The sequence below is a fragment of the Poeciliopsis prolifica genome, unplaced genomic scaffold (assembly GCF_027474105.1).
Source record: "Poeciliopsis prolifica strain line A6 unplaced genomic scaffold, Auburn_PproV2 SCAFFOLD051, whole genome shotgun sequence".
Lineage (NCBI taxonomy): Eukaryota > Metazoa > Chordata > Actinopteri > Cyprinodontiformes > Poeciliidae > Poeciliopsis > Poeciliopsis prolifica.
The window spans coordinates 632,194-649,393 of record NW_026562426.1 but is presented as its reverse complement, the minus strand read 5'-3'; the positions used below and the strand labels follow the sequence as shown (position 1 = coordinate 649,393).

General features: G+C 39.7%; 1 protein-coding gene across 5 annotated transcripts; it reads right to left on the bottom strand.

Moving 5' to 3' along the window:
• Positions 1-908: 908 nt before the first annotated feature.
• On the bottom strand, positions 909-16,758 carry apold1b (apolipoprotein L domain containing 1b). 5 transcript variants are annotated; one of them, XM_055058711.1, is made up of 23 exons: positions 16,497-16,758; positions 15,796-15,904; positions 15,613-15,688; positions 14,867-14,932; positions 14,620-14,679; positions 14,465-14,539; positions 13,378-13,437; positions 13,246-13,305; positions 10,036-10,095; positions 9,663-9,734; positions 9,514-9,576; positions 9,315-9,389; positions 8,040-8,099; positions 7,890-7,943; positions 5,880-5,951; positions 5,527-5,598; positions 5,189-5,242; positions 4,412-4,453; positions 2,966-3,043; positions 2,832-2,871; positions 2,694-2,739; positions 2,140-2,554; positions 909-1,603 (listed from the first exon to the last, which is right to left on the bottom strand). In XM_055058711.1, exons 3-23 carry the CDS (start codon positions 15,682-15,684, stop codon positions 1,124-1,126), a joined length of 2,076 nt encoding a protein of 691 aa, XP_054914686.1. In that variant the 5' UTR covers positions 15,685-15,688; positions 15,796-15,904; positions 16,497-16,758; the 3' UTR covers positions 909-1,123. The 5 variants fall into 5 exon arrangements, with proteins under 5 accessions (XP_054914686.1, XP_054914685.1, XP_054914684.1 ...); XM_055058710.1 differs by having other exon boundaries at positions 15,796-15,869; XM_055058709.1 differs by lacking the exon at positions 15,796-15,904.
• Positions 16,759-17,200: the final 442 nt, after the last annotated feature.

Below are 17,200 nucleotides of genomic sequence, written 5' to 3'. Positions count from 1 at the left end.
TTTAAGTGCAATAGCTGAACTGCAGGTATTTCCAGGAACCACTGAGATAGAGAAGAATAATTTGAGGTGTGGCAGTTGAATGACAGTTTTAAGTCTGACTCATCCTGCTGCGACTACAGGAATGAGAAAAATAAATTCCCATAGTGGTTTTTAAACAAAACACATAAATCCAGTTTGACGAGAAGGAAACTATCGAAAAAAAAAAAAAAAAACTTCCTGTATTTTGTTTATCGAGGCTGAGTTGTTTTGTTTTGTTTGTTTTTGTACAAAAGTGCAATTTTTCTTTTCAGAAGTTTGAATTCTCACGGTGCCCATGCAGATCTCAGTCCAGAATCACCTCTGCAGTTCAACAAAAGTACCAAACTCTTTCTGCCAGTCTCAGTGGAACAAGATGCGTTGGCAAATTTGAAACTTTTCCATTTAAATTTGTCACCAACCAGAAAAGTCAGCTCTGTTAGACCAGTTGTTGAGTGTCCATCTGGACTGAAAATAAGTTGAGGATTTCCGCTTTAGAAATATCAGTTTTATGACCTTTTGAGTGATAAGTGTCACCTGGTTAGTAGGGCGTGGAGCCAACTCTTGTGTTTTGATGTTTTTGCAACTATAAACATTCCTTTTCTTTGGCTATAATACAGGACAAATTCTCAGTGACTGTAACTACTCATCATCACAAGCTGAATTTTAACTTCCTTTGTTCTTTTGTTTCCAGTTCACCATTCAGCATCAGAATATTTCCCCCCCAGGCGGCCCTTCCACATTTTTTCAGGCCTTCGTGCCGGCATTGTGGCGCATGAGCACGCGGTGTTCACACAGCGTTCCCTGGAACATTCTCCCATCAAAACCGGTCTCCACGCGTCTCTGCTGCCTGGATCCGGCCTGCCAACTTGTTACGGCATTGACTAAACATATAGAATGTAAAATAAAGCATTTTTATTAAAGAGAAAAAGGCACACGTTTAAAATAATTACAATGAAACATTTTAGTCAAGCGTCTAAAAGAATCTAGTAAAATATTTCAGAACAAGTAACATCTCTCTGTTCAGTAACGATTGGAAAAAACACCCCACCAAAGCATTCCTTTTTAAAACTGGGATGCTTCATTTTAAACGCGTAGCCACCAGCCCTCAATCTTCAAGTTCAATAAGCTTCTTCAGGTCAGACTTCAACATCTCCTCATCCTCCTCCACCTCCACCTCCACCTCTATCCCGTCCATAGTTTTTTGCAGCTCTTCCTTGATCCGGTTCAACTCCAGCAACCCGTCCTGCAGGTCCTTGCACACTTCTCGGATCTTGGCGGCAAACTCCGTCTTGGCGCCCTTCTTCAGCTCCATGGAGTCCTTCGCCAGGAAGAACACGTCCAGCGCCAGGAAGAGGCCAGACATGACTCCCGTGGTGACGCTCATCACCTGCGCGGCTTTAGCAGCGCCGTCGGCGACGCTCAGAACCTGGACGGTGCTGATCAGGCTCTCCGTGTTGATGACTAGAGCCTTCCCAGCCCGACCGCCTTCCTTCATGACATGTTTGACGTTCTGGTTCAGGTGCTTCTCCGAGATGCTCTCGGCGTACTTCTCGAAGTTCCACTCCTCGAGCGTCTCCATCCCTTCCTGAAAAGATGGCGAGTTTTGCTTTTGGGATTCAGCCTCTGACACATTTTTTTAAACAACTGGCACTAATAAATCATCACACAAAAAAAGAAAAAGCACCAGCGTACTTGGGCAACTGTGCATCAAAGTAAAGTACATTTCTGCCAAAAGCAAAACAAAACAAAAAAAAAAAATGTTGAGATCTCAAATTTTCTAGAAATAAAAATACTCCGAACACTGCTCAACATTTTTCAAAAGTTGAAAATGTTCAACTTTTAAAACTCAGGGAAAAAAAAAAAACTTTCTACCCTCCCCCCCCAAAAAAAAGGAAATGTCAGAGTTTCAAAAGTTGAACATTTTTCACTTTTTAAAATGTTTTTAATTTAAAAAGTGGAACATTTTCACTTTTAGAAATGTTCCGAGTTCTTTTACTAGAAAATTTGAGGGGTGGAGGGTGGAGGAAATGTAATTTTTTTTTCTTTTTTTTAATCCACGCTGGCCCCAATAGGCCGTCAAACTAATCTGCTTTAGCGTCCAGAATGTGTCCGTGTTCTGACCTGTAAGAACTCCAAGCAGTCCTTGATGTCTTTCATTTCATCCTGGTAATCCTGGATCATCTTCTCCACCTTCTTGCGGTCGGTCTTCGAGTGCAACGTGTCCGTGATGTTGGCCGAGGCAGACGTGAGGCCGCCCGCCGTGGCGATGCCGATGCCCACCGCCGTGACGATGAGCGACGTACCCGCCGTGAAGGGCGCCAGAATGAGCCCGGTGATGGTGGTGACCGACCCGGCGACGCTGGCCACCCCGCCGCCCACGCTGGCCGTCACCGTCTTCTTGTGGAAGTCGTCTGCAAAGTCGGCCAAGGAGAGGAGCTCCAGGATGCGCTGCTGGAGGGAGGCGCCGCGCTGGTTGAAGAAGCGAACGAAGAGACGCGCGGCCATGAAGACTCGATCGGCGGCTTGTTCCACCACCCTAATTAACGCGACGAGAAATGCCAATTACAAATATGCATATTGTGACTTCTGGTTAAGTTTTGTAACAAACAGCAGGTATCATCTTGAATGAGCGATTTCTCGCTCTTCATATTAAACCCTAAACTTGTTGTACATACTCTTCGGCGTCATCGTTCTGGTTCGCTTCATTCCACTCATCCCATCCTTGGAGTCAAAGAAAGAAGGGTGGGGAGACAAAAAGTTATTTTCATGAAGTTTCAGCCGCACTGAACAAAAACTACAGAGAGCGAAGCTACCTTCAACAGTTTTCCACCATGAAAAAAGGCCGTCCTCATCCTGCAAATCAATTTTTTTTCTTTATTTCTTTTCAGGCTGCGACTGGCTACTCAAATATAATTCATGATGCGTCGATCGAAAGAAACAGGCGTACGTCCAGAGGGTCCAGAAGCGTTCCTTCACCAGGTGCTGGTACTTCGGCCAACTGTAGTGTTTGAACTTCAACGTCCTCCTACAGCAAAGACGATGTATTTTAGAGTCAACTTAAAAAATAAAATAAAAAATGGCCAAATGACAAAACGGCAACGAAAAGATTAAAATGTCCAATTTAGAAATGATACATCCTGGACAAATTGTCTCTTCGGTGAACTCAAGCTGTGTTTTTCATGTCAGCTCTTATCAGATGACTGCAGTGTTAACAGCAACCTAAATATGGATGTATTCATCTACGTTCCTGTCCTCATCTGATCTTGGCGAGTCTTTATTCAAGAACGTTTTCTACGTCTTTATGCATTTACAATGCATAAGACTTTTATTTTCACAGTGCCAATTCACAACAAATGTCGTCTCAAGACATTTACAAAAAAAAAAACAAACCCAAAAACATCATTTCAATTCAATCGCATATATTCCAATTGATCATAGTTATCAAGTAGTAAAGTAACTCTTACTAATCAAAGTAGTTTAAAAAGTTTCTATTCAAAGAAAACAGAATATTGTGCACTGCGAAAATAAAATCTTACCAAGCATTTTTGGTTTAGTTTTTAGTGAAAATATCTTGATTTTGTCTTTTTTCCAACACTAACTACCAAATAACTTTTCGGAAAGATATAGCAGCTTGTTTTAAATAAATAAATCTTTAAAGGAACTAGTGTTTCTGTTTCACTGTTAAGAAATGATTCACTTACAAAAAAAAAAAAAAATGAATAACTCCCATCTTGCTGGAAAGTTGCTTGCATGTTAGGGTCACTTCAAATGTGCCAATTTGAAAACCAAAAATAAAAAAAAACAACAAAAGGGTTTCAGTTCAGCTCTCCTTGAGTGAAAAATAAAAACAACTTTACATAACTCGCCAACAGGAAACGCACCGACACGCCATGAGGACAATGACCCCTATTCGGACTCATAAAATATTCTGAAACTGTGCTACAATCGCCACAGTTTATACAAAGTAACCAACAATTTCATTGAAGACAAAACGGTTGTTGTTTACACAACACCCTATTGTAAAGAAGACAGTAATTAGATGACCGGTAGAGGTGCTGATGCCGTGAAACTCAGATAACTTGGCAAGTGGCAGGACGTAGCCCTTTAGCTAGCTGTGAGTTGACAAGAAACTTATCAAACAAATAGAATAAAAATCTCCAGCTAACTCCCAAATCTACTCAAGAAAAGACAATAATTTTGCAAAATGAAAGTAACGGCAAGTGCAGCTAAAATATACACTTTCCATCCGCTGCTTTGGATCCGTTTGACATGGTGTTGGATTTCAGTCTATTGGATGAAAACGCTTTTAGAAAAGTAGTTTCAAAAAGTAAAGTAAATGTGGTCTTCAACACCTACAACATTTTGTACTACTTTCACAATCTAACCTACAAACCTGAGGCTGCGCCTGAGCATCTGGTGATGGATTTGCAGATTCCTGTAGGGAATAAAAAAACATGAATGCATGGCAGGATAAAGATCCTGGATAATCAAAAAAAAAAAAAAAAAAAAAAAAACAAGAGAAAAGAATGAAGTCAAACTGCCTGGAAGTGGCTTATTTTATGTCTTCATTTGTTAATAAGTCCTAATTAGAGACTTTGTCTATATTTTGTGAAGGGATCAACCTGCTGTCACACACGTCAGCGTGTGATTGTTACAGGCTCTTTGTAATATGTACATTATCCACATCCTTTCTTGTCATTAAGCGCATTGGTGGCGTCATGATGAACATTTGTTTTAGAGTATCTTCAGCAGAAGCTGTGCTTGAAAATAGAAGACAAATGAACATTTTGAACAGCTGGTGCATTCAAAATGTCAGATACGGGAAGCATCACAATACTTCTAAGTGTTTTGGGGGGTTTTCTCCCCCATAAGGTTCATGTGTCAGGTGAAAAATGTAATGATTGGGAGGGAAAGGTAATGGCAGCTTCATTCATTTGGAGAAAAATCTTTCACCTGGTCTAGCATTGCTTTGAGCCATGCGCAAGATCTTGTGAATTTCAGCACAAGTGTCACCTCTCATACATTGTGTTGCATCAGCCCTAGCAAAAAATATTGTTAATGTTGATTTTTTTTGTTTGTTTTAAAGTTTCTAAAGTGTTGCTAGGTGGCTAAACGTCCATTTTGACCCGTCAGCAAAGCAACGACAGAAATTTGTACACGTCAGCTTTACCTTGGATCCCGACCCAAAAAACGATTTCGGAAGAATTCTTTTGATAATGAAAGTCTGAAAAGACAAAGATGCATTCAAATGTTACGTCCACACTGCGGTGCATTCAGTGTTTTAACAGTGGCAGTGAAGATTCAGCTTGACAAAATCCAAACAGTCCCCACTGTTGTGTTATTCTTGAAATGACATAAAAAGTATCCTATTATTATTATTATTATTATTATTATTATTCCCAGTGTTAAGATGTTTTTCCAGATAATCTAAAGAGAACCACATGGTGAGAAAAAAACAAACACCACTGGGGATTTCATAAAGATTGGATAATGGTTATGGTGGCCGACCTTTTTCCTTGAGACTTCTGTTGGCTGGTTTCCCACCTCAGGCGTGGTGTCAGCATCTGTGTACCAAATAGTCTGGAGAGGGCAACGGATTAGTTTGTAACTAGGATCAATCATATCTATACCCTCATGTCAAAAACTGACATAAAACCCCCCCCCCCCCCAAAAAAAAAAAAAAAAAACACCACTATCAAATGACATCGCTTCCAGTAAGTTAACACCAGCATGTGATGTTTACCCAGTCACATGCCTAGCATTGTTGTCGTGAGACATCAGACGTCTATTTTTACATCTCAATCTATGACGGATGTCAAGTCACCCACCACCATGACAATGACATGTACGTCATGACTTACATGTCTCTCTATAGCGCTGTCGTCCAGACTTTCAGAGCTGCTGGAGTTTTCACTATGTATAGCTCGCTGGACCTGATGAGTCAGAGAGAAACACAGAGTCAACATCAGCTCTGTCAATCAGCTCTGTCATGGCAGTGAGACATATGGTCATCAGCTCTGTTAGTTAAGCAGAACAACCTACACGTGACATTGATGGACGGGATCCTAATGCAGTAAATACAAGCCTTTTTTGGCATATAGGTGCAGCTCAAAAAGAACGGAATGTTGCTCAGTCGTCAGAAAGCAAAAATCATTACGCCTGGCATTTATTATGGCTTACAGGATGATGGAAATTAGGTATCTCATAATAGCCAATTTCAAAAAATTGGCTATTATGATGCCAATTTTTGTCTTGCCAAGAAGACAAAAGTTGTCTTCTTGGCAAAAAAAATAATGTCTTGCCAAGAATTAATGATCTAGTTTCTAGTACAAATATCTTAGTGCACTCAAAACGAGACAAAATTAACCAGCAAATGACTTTTCAGCAGGATATAGTCGCTTTTTTTTTTTTAAAGTGAACAATTCTTCATGTTGATGAAAAAGTACTAGTTTCACTGGTAGATTATTTCACTTGTAGATAGTACTTTTACCATCAATACTAAGCAATCACTGTCTTAAAACAAGTTTCTACATCTTGCTAAAAAGTTACTTGCAAGTTAGTTTTGTCTTATTACAAGTGTACTATGATATTTGCACTAGAAACTAGATCAAAAACAGTAAGATTTTGTATTTTTGCAGTGACTGTGTCATTGTTCAATAGCGTACAAGATAAACGAGAAGACTGCTCAGTGGACAGATGTCCTGAAGACAGACATAGACACCCTCCATAAGGATGGTAAGCCACAAAAAGACATTGCAAGAGGGGTTCAATCTGCCAGATCCAAATATATTCACTGAGCGTTGGATGGCAGTGAGACATATGGTCAGAAATGTGAATGAGCATTAATAATCTAGAATCTGGGGCAACTTCAGAAGGAGTGGACTGAAGGTGAAGTCACCGCCTCAGTCGAGCAGGGCTACAGGTGAGGAGAAAAAGAACGGGATGTTGCTCAGTCGTCCAAAATTATCTTTTCAGATGAACCTAAAGTTTGTATTTTGTTTGGTAACCATCATCACAAAGCTGAGAGGAAGAGTGGAGAGCTAATATTCACTTTGCTCCAGGTCCAGTGTGATGGTTTGGGGTACCGTGGTATCTGCAGGTGTTTGGCACACTGGGTTTTCTGACGTTCAGTTTACACAGCCGTCTACCAGGGAGTTTTAAAGCCCTTCGTGTTTCCTTGTGCTGAAAAACCTTAGATTTCCAGCAACAAATTGGCACCCATCCAGACTGCCAAAGGTGTCAAAACAAGATCCATTATAAGTTCTGAATTGGCACCCAGTGTGACCTGGCACTCAGAGAATTTCCAAAATGTTTTCAAGAGGAAGATGAGAAACGCCAGACCGAAAATGCAGATGATCCGTCAAAGCAACTTTGGCCTCTATTCCAGACTGATTGCCTTATGCAACGCCACATTGATGAAGTAATTGATGCAAAAGGAGCCCTAACCACATATTAAGTGCACAAAAATCCCCTTTGCAGATGCTTGATATTTCTGTTTTCAACTTTTTTATCTTGAAAAATTCCCTGAGAAACTGAAATTTGATTAATAATTCCCAATTTTCATTAATTTCACACCATAGTTATCAAAATTATATAAAAAAAAGAAAAATAGAAGTTGTGTAATAATTATTACACCAGGTTCAATAATTCTATCCAGCAGCTTCACTTTCTAGCAAGTAAGCGACAGTAAAAATACTGAACTTTGACGACAGACAAATTCTTTCCCCTACCGTGGTAGGGGAGGGGTTAGAATAACTTTCCAACAGTGACACACAAAAGAAAACTTCAAGAGCTTCATGAGCTCATAACAAAACAGCTAAACTTTCCATACTGAACTAAATATTATTTGTTGCTTTCTCTGCTTTGTTTACCTCAGTCACATTAGAAGGAACAGATGAGTCAGTCTCACAAGCATCATCTGTCACCTGAATCAACAGAGGTCAGTGCAAAGTTAAATAAGGTTTTAAATGTCAGAGGTTGACAGCTTGTGAGAACGGGTTCTTTTGATGCGATGTCTTTACCTGCGTGCGTGACTTGAAGGGGTTTACTTTCTGCATCATCCCTTTAAACATCCCGGGATTCTACAATAAAAACATAAAAAGAGACGGAATAAAAGAAATAGCACTCCTCCCAAGTTTTAAAATCTCGTCCTTTGGCACCACCTAGTGGTTTATACCTAGAATGACAATGATAATACTCGTCAAAGTCAAAATCCATTTTATTGGTTTCTTCCTAATATGGTTCAAATATAGTCGCATAATGTTTTCATAGCATCAGCATGTTCTGAAAGCACAAGACAGAATATTCTTGATAACAAAATTCAAATAAATGAAAATTATATAGTGTCATTACATGGGGACTTTAGGTGTTTATTCCTATATTTTTATGATCATGGCTTAAATCTAATCAAATGATTACAATATCTTAGAAAATTTGAATATTACAAAAAAATAATTTTAAAATCCTTTCACTTGAAATACTGCAGCAAAAACACAAACTTTGTATTTTACAGCACAAATCAGGCTCAACCAATAATTAAATAATAATGATAACATATTTAACTAAAAATCATGCAAGAGTGCAACAGTAGTAGCCAATGTTAAACTCAACTTTCCATTAAAGAACCTTGATTATTTTTTTTATGAAACAATATTTAGTTAGCCCAATAAGCCACAACCGTATACACATCTGTGTATGTCATAACAGAACATCTTCCTTTATTATTTTAGTTTTTTTTTTCTTATTAGTCTTCTGTAATATTGAAATTTTCTGAAAATCTAAATTTTGGGTTTTCATTAACCGTCAGCCATAATAATCAAGAAACAAACACTTACTGTCTAAATTATGAGGTCCACATTCAAAGTTGAATGATTGAATTTTTCAATGATATTCTAGTTCATTGATTTGCACCAGTAAATACAGTCAGCCAGTTTCAACAAGCTGCACTTTGAAATCACATTGGGCGCCATCTTGTAGTAATGGCAGGTATTACACTATTAGTGTGATGCTTTATGCAAGTCAGAGCAGAAGTTTCCTCCCAATGAATTTTCCTCTCCGATGACAGTTGTGCGTCGGCCATTTTACAGTTTTGTCTAAGACTATAGTTGAGCCACTTTGCATCACTTTTATGTCAGGAAATCTGTGTATTTAAGGCAGGAATTTTGGGAGTAAACTGTGCTTTCAGTGTCTCCCATTTAGAAACAACTGCAGTACTTGAAGGTGTTTCCCTGAATAAGCAGATACTTGTCATAAAGAGCATGAGCAGATTTAAATCAATCTTAGTTCTCTGCACCAACCTGCTTCTCTGGTACATTGTTGTTGTCCGTTAGGCTTCCAGAGGAAGAGGAGTCACTGTGTACAGATCGAGTATCCTGAAGACGAAAGCCAGAGAAAAGCAAAGAGAGGATGAGAAGTTGTGTGTAAACAAGTCTCCAAATGTCCCTCGAGATCTCCTAAACAGCCAGACATTACATATCAGGACATTTTCAAAAATACCTTTGGCTGGGAGGATTTGAATGGGTTGACTTTCTGAATCATGCCTGACATCACCCCTGGATTCTAAGTGATGAAGCATTAGAACCAGATTAGAATCAAACCTCAGCACAAACGGGTTGTCTGGAAAAGGCGGGAGAAATGCAGCTCACCCGTTTGTCTTGAAGGTCTTCGTCAGGCTCCTGAGTGTTTGCAGGGTTACCTTGAGCATCGTCTTTGGGCTGCTTTAAACACAAATGAGAGAAGGAATTAGGTACTTTAGTGCTAATGCCCCACAGAAATTCTGGTTTCAATCAATATGGGACATTTCTAGCAATTACGCTTGCAAAAGTGTTTACACCATTGAGGTTTGTCCACATTTGTGATGTGGACAAGACACCGTTCAATGGATTTTACTGGGTTTAGGCGATAGGTCAGCACAAAGCACTGCGGAAAAGTAAAATTATAGGAAAAAGATACATGGTTTCACAAAACAATTACAAGCATTAATGTCTTTCCAGGATGTAAAACTGAACTGGTCAATACCTGTGCTGAAGACTTGAAGGGATTTACTTTCTGTATGGCTCCTTTGAACATACCAGGACTCTGTAACACAAACACAGAGCAGCCAAAGACAAACTAGTCAACATCTTCAAGTAATCTTGTGATGAAGAAAGCGGCATCTGTTGGAGATTTTTTTAACAGCTCGACACAATCAGCACTTTGTGTAGGCAACATCGAGTTCTGAAATCTCTCGGTCAGATGCTTAGATTTTCCAATAATTTAGGCAGAGCCATGCAACCTTTGACAGAATTAGTCGCCCAACCGCCTTTACATCTAATTTCATTTATTGGTAACCTCAAATGAATTCCAAGAAGTTTAATAACTGGAAGTTGCAAATTTCAATGAAACCACCGGTCAGGCAGCGTGATCCGGGTAAGACTTATTCGCCAATTCCGTAGGCAATCATTTTTTATTTTGGCTTTTAACGATGACTTGTAAAACTGTTTATATCTCTTGAATATTTCTAGATTTTGCAACTTCACAAGCACACAACACAAATTACCTGCGGTTTTCTCAGACACAGAGCGGAGGGATGGACGATAGTCATATGAAAAAGTTCAGGCACCCCTATTAATCTAAATTATTTTCATCTCTAAATATTTGGATGTTTGCAATAACTATTTCAGTTTGATATAACCAATAACTTATGGACACAGTAACATTTCGATATTGAAATGAGGTTTATTGGACTAAAAGAAAATGTGCAGTACACATAAACACAAAATTTGACAGGTGCAAAAATATGGACACCTCAACAGAAAAGTGACATTAATATTTAGTAGATCCTCCTTTTGCAACAACAACAGCCTCTAGTTGCTTCTGGTAGCTTCTAATGAGTTCCTGGATCCTGGATGAAGGTATTTTTGACCATTCTTCTTTGCAAAACAATTCCAGTTCAGTTAAGTTTGATGTTCGCCGAGCATGGACAGCCCGCTTCAAATCATCCCACAGATGTTCAATAATATTCAGGTCTGGATTGGGATGGCCATTCCAGAACATTGTAATTGTTCCTCTGCATGAATGCCTGAGTAGATTTGGAGCGGTGTTTTGGATCATTGTCTTGCTGAAATATCCATCCCCGGCGTAGCTTCAACTTCATAACTGATTCTTGAACATGAGTCTCAAGAATCTGTTGATATTGAGTGGAATCCATGCGACCCTCAACTTGAACAATATTCCCAGTACCGGCATTGGCCACACAGCCCCAAAGCATGATGGAACCTCCACCAAATTTCACAGTGGGTAGCAAGTGTTTTACTTGGAACGCTGTGTTTTTTGGCCGCCATGCATAACGCCTTTTTTTTATGACCAAACAACTCAATCTTTGTTTCATCAGTCCACAGGACCTTATTCCAAAATGAAGCTGGCTTGTCCAAATGGGCTTTTGCAGACCTCAAGCGACTCCGTTTGTGGCGTGATTGCAGAAAAGGCTTCCGTTGCATCAGTCTCCCATACAGCTTCTCTTTGTGGAAAGTGCGCTGAATTGTTGAACGATGCACAGTGACACCATCTGCAGCAAGATGATGCTGCAGGTCTTTGGAGGTGGTCTGTGGGTTGTCCTTCACAGTTCTCACCATTCTTCTTCTCTGACTCTGATATTTTTCTTGGCCTGCCACTTCTGGGTTTAACATGTACTGTTCCTGTGGTCTTCCATTTCCTTACTATGTTCCTCACAGTGGAAACTGACAGTTTAAATCTTTGAGATAACTTTTTGTATCCTTCCCCTAAACAACTATGTTTCAGTACTGAAATGTAACTGTGTACGTCAGTTATTAGATATATCAAACTGAGATAGCTGTTGCAAACACCCAAATATTTAGAAATAAAAATAATAAAGATTAATGGGGGTGCCCAAACTTTTTCATGACTGTATCTGCTGTGGCTGTTCATGGTCGCCCTAGAAAGTGGACCTCGTCCCTAGTTGAGTTTTTTGTAGGCCTCTAACAGGTTTCAATCCGACACTGAACAGCATTCCTGTTTGTTTAACAAATGCATCTCCACAGCCAGATGCTTCCACTTCGTTTACAGGTTAAGCAAGGTGAACATCGATTACCCTGCAAAACGGGGTGATATGCATTACCGGTTTGCTTTTTCAACACAACCACACACACGTTTTGCATGTAGTCCAAGAAGGTTAATGTCGACAACAGCATCTTTGCGGTGCCAAACATCTAGGAGACACACAGTAACTTAGAAATGCCAGTGCACAATGCCATGTTCACAAAGACATGGACGAGAGAGTCTGATGTGGAAGAACCCGACTGGCCCCTATACAGCCCAGATCTCAATCCAATAGAACATATTTCCAGATGAATTAGAGCTGATGGTGCAAGGCAGTCTTTCTCGTACAGCAGCAGTGTACAACATATCTGATTCTGAAAGAAAGAATCAGAACACTATGAAACTCAACCTCAAACCTTCCCGGAAGAGTTGAAGCACAGGGTGGACAGGCATTGTATTAGATCTTAGAGGCTGAAAATAGGATGCAACTTGCTATAAAATAGAAGGCATTTTTATTTTGGCCATCACACAGAGGATTTGATGAGTTTTCCATGAGCGTAATCCACATATTAAACCCTGCTCCTCTTTATCATTTGGATCCATGCACAATTCCAATGACAAATTATCAGGGAACTTGTGAATTGTTCTCATTTTTGGTTCAGGTTTTTCATTGCCACACAAGACACAAAAATACCACCCATGAAGAAATCTACATGAAAAACATTGATTAAAATCACAAATAATTGTACTTTGCATGGTGAACTCTACCCTGTAGACTCACATCTACTGTGACGTCTCCCAGTCAAATACAAAGAAGGCCGAAGTTGTTTGGTTCCAACAGTGAATTTTATCAAATAAAAACACTATTTTTAACAAAACATTATTAAAATCTAACATTGACATTTGGTTTCATAAGAAGGGTGAATTTCTTATAAAACTTCTTATTGAGTTGGACCAGACTGCTAAAGGCAAAGTATGCTCCCAAATATCTCACTGGCTAATAAGCAGGAGGAATGAGTAGGGCATAACATCTCATTTGAAAGAAGAAATAAAGCTGCTCAAAAGGAAAAAAAAGAAGAACGAGAGCTCCCAGCCAGAGTTAGAAATGGGTGCGATTCTAAATCGGATATGGGAAAAGGAACAAAGACCTGAAACAAAGGACTTTTGGTTACGTTTCAGCAACTTCCCTACCTGAGTCGTGTCTGGGCTCCTTTCTTGTTCCAGTGAGTCTGAGGGTGGAGTTTTAGGCACCTGTGTGAGAGAGCGAGTTCAGTGGAAAACGTTACTGTCTGACACAGATCAGAAAGACAGGACTGTAGTTACCTGGGAGGAGGGCTTGAACGGGTTCATTTTCTGCATGACTCCCTTTTCCACCCCAGGGTTCTGAAACAGAAGTGACACGGGCATTTCCCCATCACACACAAAGTTGTTCTGATTGGCCCAACAAGGTCTGCTGTACAACACTTGACCTCTGGAGCATACATTTTTGTTCTCAACTAGAAAACTGAGGAGAGGTGGAGCCCATTTAGAAAGGTCAAATAGCACTTAAACTGGGAAACCTTAAAGTCTTAAAGTTATGTAGCAAATTCCAATTTGCCTTGCCATTGTTTTTTGACAAACATGCAATTTAAATACATATTTTTCAAAAACCAAGACAGTGCGGGACATACTGCGTGTGCCACTGTGTTTTACATAAAATGGATTGTTTTGAAAAAAAAAATGAAAGAGGTAAATGGATCATCTACCAGGACTGTGCAACCATTGAAATCTTGGCATCAAGGAACAACCAAAAGCTGAGAGATGGGTATGATGGATAATTTGCATTGCAAAGCAGTTATTGTTTGCCATGTTATGCATTATTATTATAATAAACCCCTCAAAATATTGTGGTAAATTTAAGTTCATGTTGTCCATCTCTAGTGCTCAGTTTCTTTAGGAAAAATATAGTGAAAATAAATGAATAAAAAAAAAGAGCTAACAGTTTGTTAAAGTATAAGTTCAATATTTTCCAGGATCCACCAATCTACCTGGCATTCCTATTTGTAAATTATAAATAGCATCCATGCCATTTCACTAAATCACAAATCAGTATTTTATTTGACAGTTTAGCATTCCGTCATCTGTTTCGTGCTGCATCTTTATGCCACTCTTATTCCATCTCAAGGAACACAAAGTTGGAGTCAAGAGACATTCTTCCAAAAGTTACAGTGACAAGTTAGCGCAAATCCTATTTGATTTTTTTTATGTCACCTCGCTCTAAAAAGGTTCAATTAGAAGAGTCTGACTGGTGACAATGACAAGAACTCCAGTTTTCTGATACTGATTTGAATTGAACTGAGTTAGTAGCCCGCCGTCTGAACATTGATCCTCATGCCGGTTCAGTAAGACAAACAAAACAATCACCACTTACCTGTATGGAGTCTGTTGCCTGTTCTAACGATTCGGAGGAAGAAGTTTGGCTGACATTTGAAGACGAAGAGGTCGCCTGAGTAGAAGAAACAAGTCAAAGTTATGCAAGCCAAAGAGCTATTGGTTACTCATTAAATGAAACCTTCGTTTTGCCACCTTTGACGTCGACTTGAAGGGATTGACCTTCTGCACAACCCCCATCATTCCCGTCTTCTGCTGCTCCAAACGGAAAAGCAACAAAACCGCCGTGAATTAAAGCAAACAGGGCATACCGATTCTCAATTAGAGGCTAACAGACAAGTGATATCTCACCTTTGTCTTTGGGTCAAGATCATTTGTGTTTAGAAGAGTAAGGGCTGTAAGTTCACTGACATTGTCTTTACATTCAAGTTTGAACATTTACCTTTAGGGCTGCATTTGATTCAGGATCCTGCGTTTTGTGGCCGTGTCTGATGGGGTTGTCCAGCTCCTAATAATGCATAAAAAGCCTGTTAAGCCTGATCTGGAAGTTATTGTTACAAGTCATATGGTGAGAAGCCAACCCCGAGTTTAATAGAAAGGATATACACAATGATTTGCAGTTTGTTGGGCATGGAGGTGCAGACAAGTCAGGGTACCTGTGCTAAACCTTCGTCTCCTCTCAAACGGTGCCAACAATGGGCAACACATGACAGCAGCCTGATCTGATGACCCACATTTTGCCTTAGGACATGTGAATAGTGGGGTTCATGTTTGTTGCTAGGGAACACAAAGCACCAGGTTGCACTATGGGATGCAAGCAAGCCAATAGAAACAGTGTGACGATTTAAGGAAAGTTCGGTTGAGAAAAACAGATGCCGCCAAACAGTGATGGCGTTTACGGAAAGCGTCACAAATCTGAGAACAAATGTGGAATGGCTCATGAACGGTTTTAAAGAGTACAACATGAAATTTTAAGAGACGAAAAAAAAATTGACAGGGTTCGCTGATCATGCGACATCAGCTTACAAAGAAAGCTTAGAAGGATCTGCTAACTGAGGTCAAATACCGCACCACAGCTTTCATGATCTTTGCAGCCCTTCCTGGCAGCGTTGCGCAGTAGTCGTAATGTTACGCCTGACTGTTTCATGCGAGAACAAGTGCTTAAGTTATTGTCCTGCATTTCCTCACCTCTTTAGTGGGTCTTGGTGGAACCACAGGAGTCTGGGCAGGTGAGTCCTTGTCTTTTCTGAACACGTTCATGGTGCTGTAAGCAGAGGCAAGTCGTAACTAGTTACACTTACTTGAACATTTTAGAGGGAACATATATATATATATATATATTCTTTTAAGAGAAGATTTATTGCACTCAACTTTTTACTCTTACTTGAGGAATGTTGGTAGGAATTAAACTTTCCATCTAATTTCACGTGCTGAAAGTTAGTTCACTGGATCAAGAGCAAACATGTTACGGAAAAACGTCCTAAAATGCAGATATAAATGTTGTATTTAAAAGAAATTGATCTGAAACAAGAAACAAGTGTTTCTTGTGCTTAAAATATTTTGCCATTCATTGACATTGGTTTTTTTTTTCTAATTTTATTTTTATTTCAATTTCATTCTGATATTTTAGTTTTAAATATCAGAATGTGCACATGAAGCTGTACCATTCTGTCTGACAGCATTTAAAATATCAAAGCAGAGGTTAGTCAATACTTCAGTAGCAAGTTTGCCTATTTGTTTCTACCTAAATAAAGCTGTAAGCATGGCTCGATGAGCTCACAACAAATCAGCATCAGCAAACACAAGAGTTTGTTCTTCCGCCTTCCTGTTCGTGTGTTTTATGACTGCAGTTAAAACTGGAAGCAGAAATCGCCTGTGAAAGTTTTGGCGAGGGGGCGAGCAGTCCTAATGACGCCTTGTGACTTTCTGCTAATGAAAAGCCGAACAGAAAAACAGCTTTTAACTGGATACGTCACGAAATCCTCAACCCGCTCTCGTGGCGACCTTGGCATTATATCCGTCGGAATGCGGGGCGACACAGATACACACAAAACCGAGGTGGAAGAGCCTACCTCGGTCAGACAGAAAGCCAACAAGAGCCGGCTTTACAGCAGAACATTTGTTGAACTTGGCCGGCTCAGCCCTTCAGTTCCTTTCCCATTCTCGCCACGCAAATGAAGGAGTTTGGTCAAAAACAAATAAATCCCAAACAGGAAAAAACCAAACAGACAGGAGTCACGTTACAGACCGAAGAAAGTGCAGCGTCAAGTATAAGCTACATAACGATGAACAACAGGATGACTGTGTGAGCGGGTCTCCACGCCCACTCAGCTGTGGAGAGCACGAGGGAGGGAAAAAAAAAAAATGGCTTATCGACGTCACGTGCTGTGTAGTTGTGAGGTGCCGGGAAAAGGGCAAATAGTTTGAATGAAAAAGTAAAGAATATCGCAGGCGGTGTTTGTTTGCTTCTGCATCTGCGAGTGTTGCTCGCTTTACCTTTTACTCCAGCCGTTGCTGCTCCAGAGGGAGAGGTTTTTTATTTGTTGTTCTTTGCAAATAACTAACAAAAAAAAAAAAAAAAAAAAAAAAAATATATATATATATATATATATATATATATATATATATATATATAATGCTTTAAACCCATCCACTTTTCACCTCTTGTGTTATGTTTAAGGTTATTTTAGCCCAAAATCTTTTGTAGCTTCAAACATGTTTTCTTGTAGGATTGTCCTGGGGTTTTTTGTTTTGTTTTGTTTGTTTGTCTTTTCAT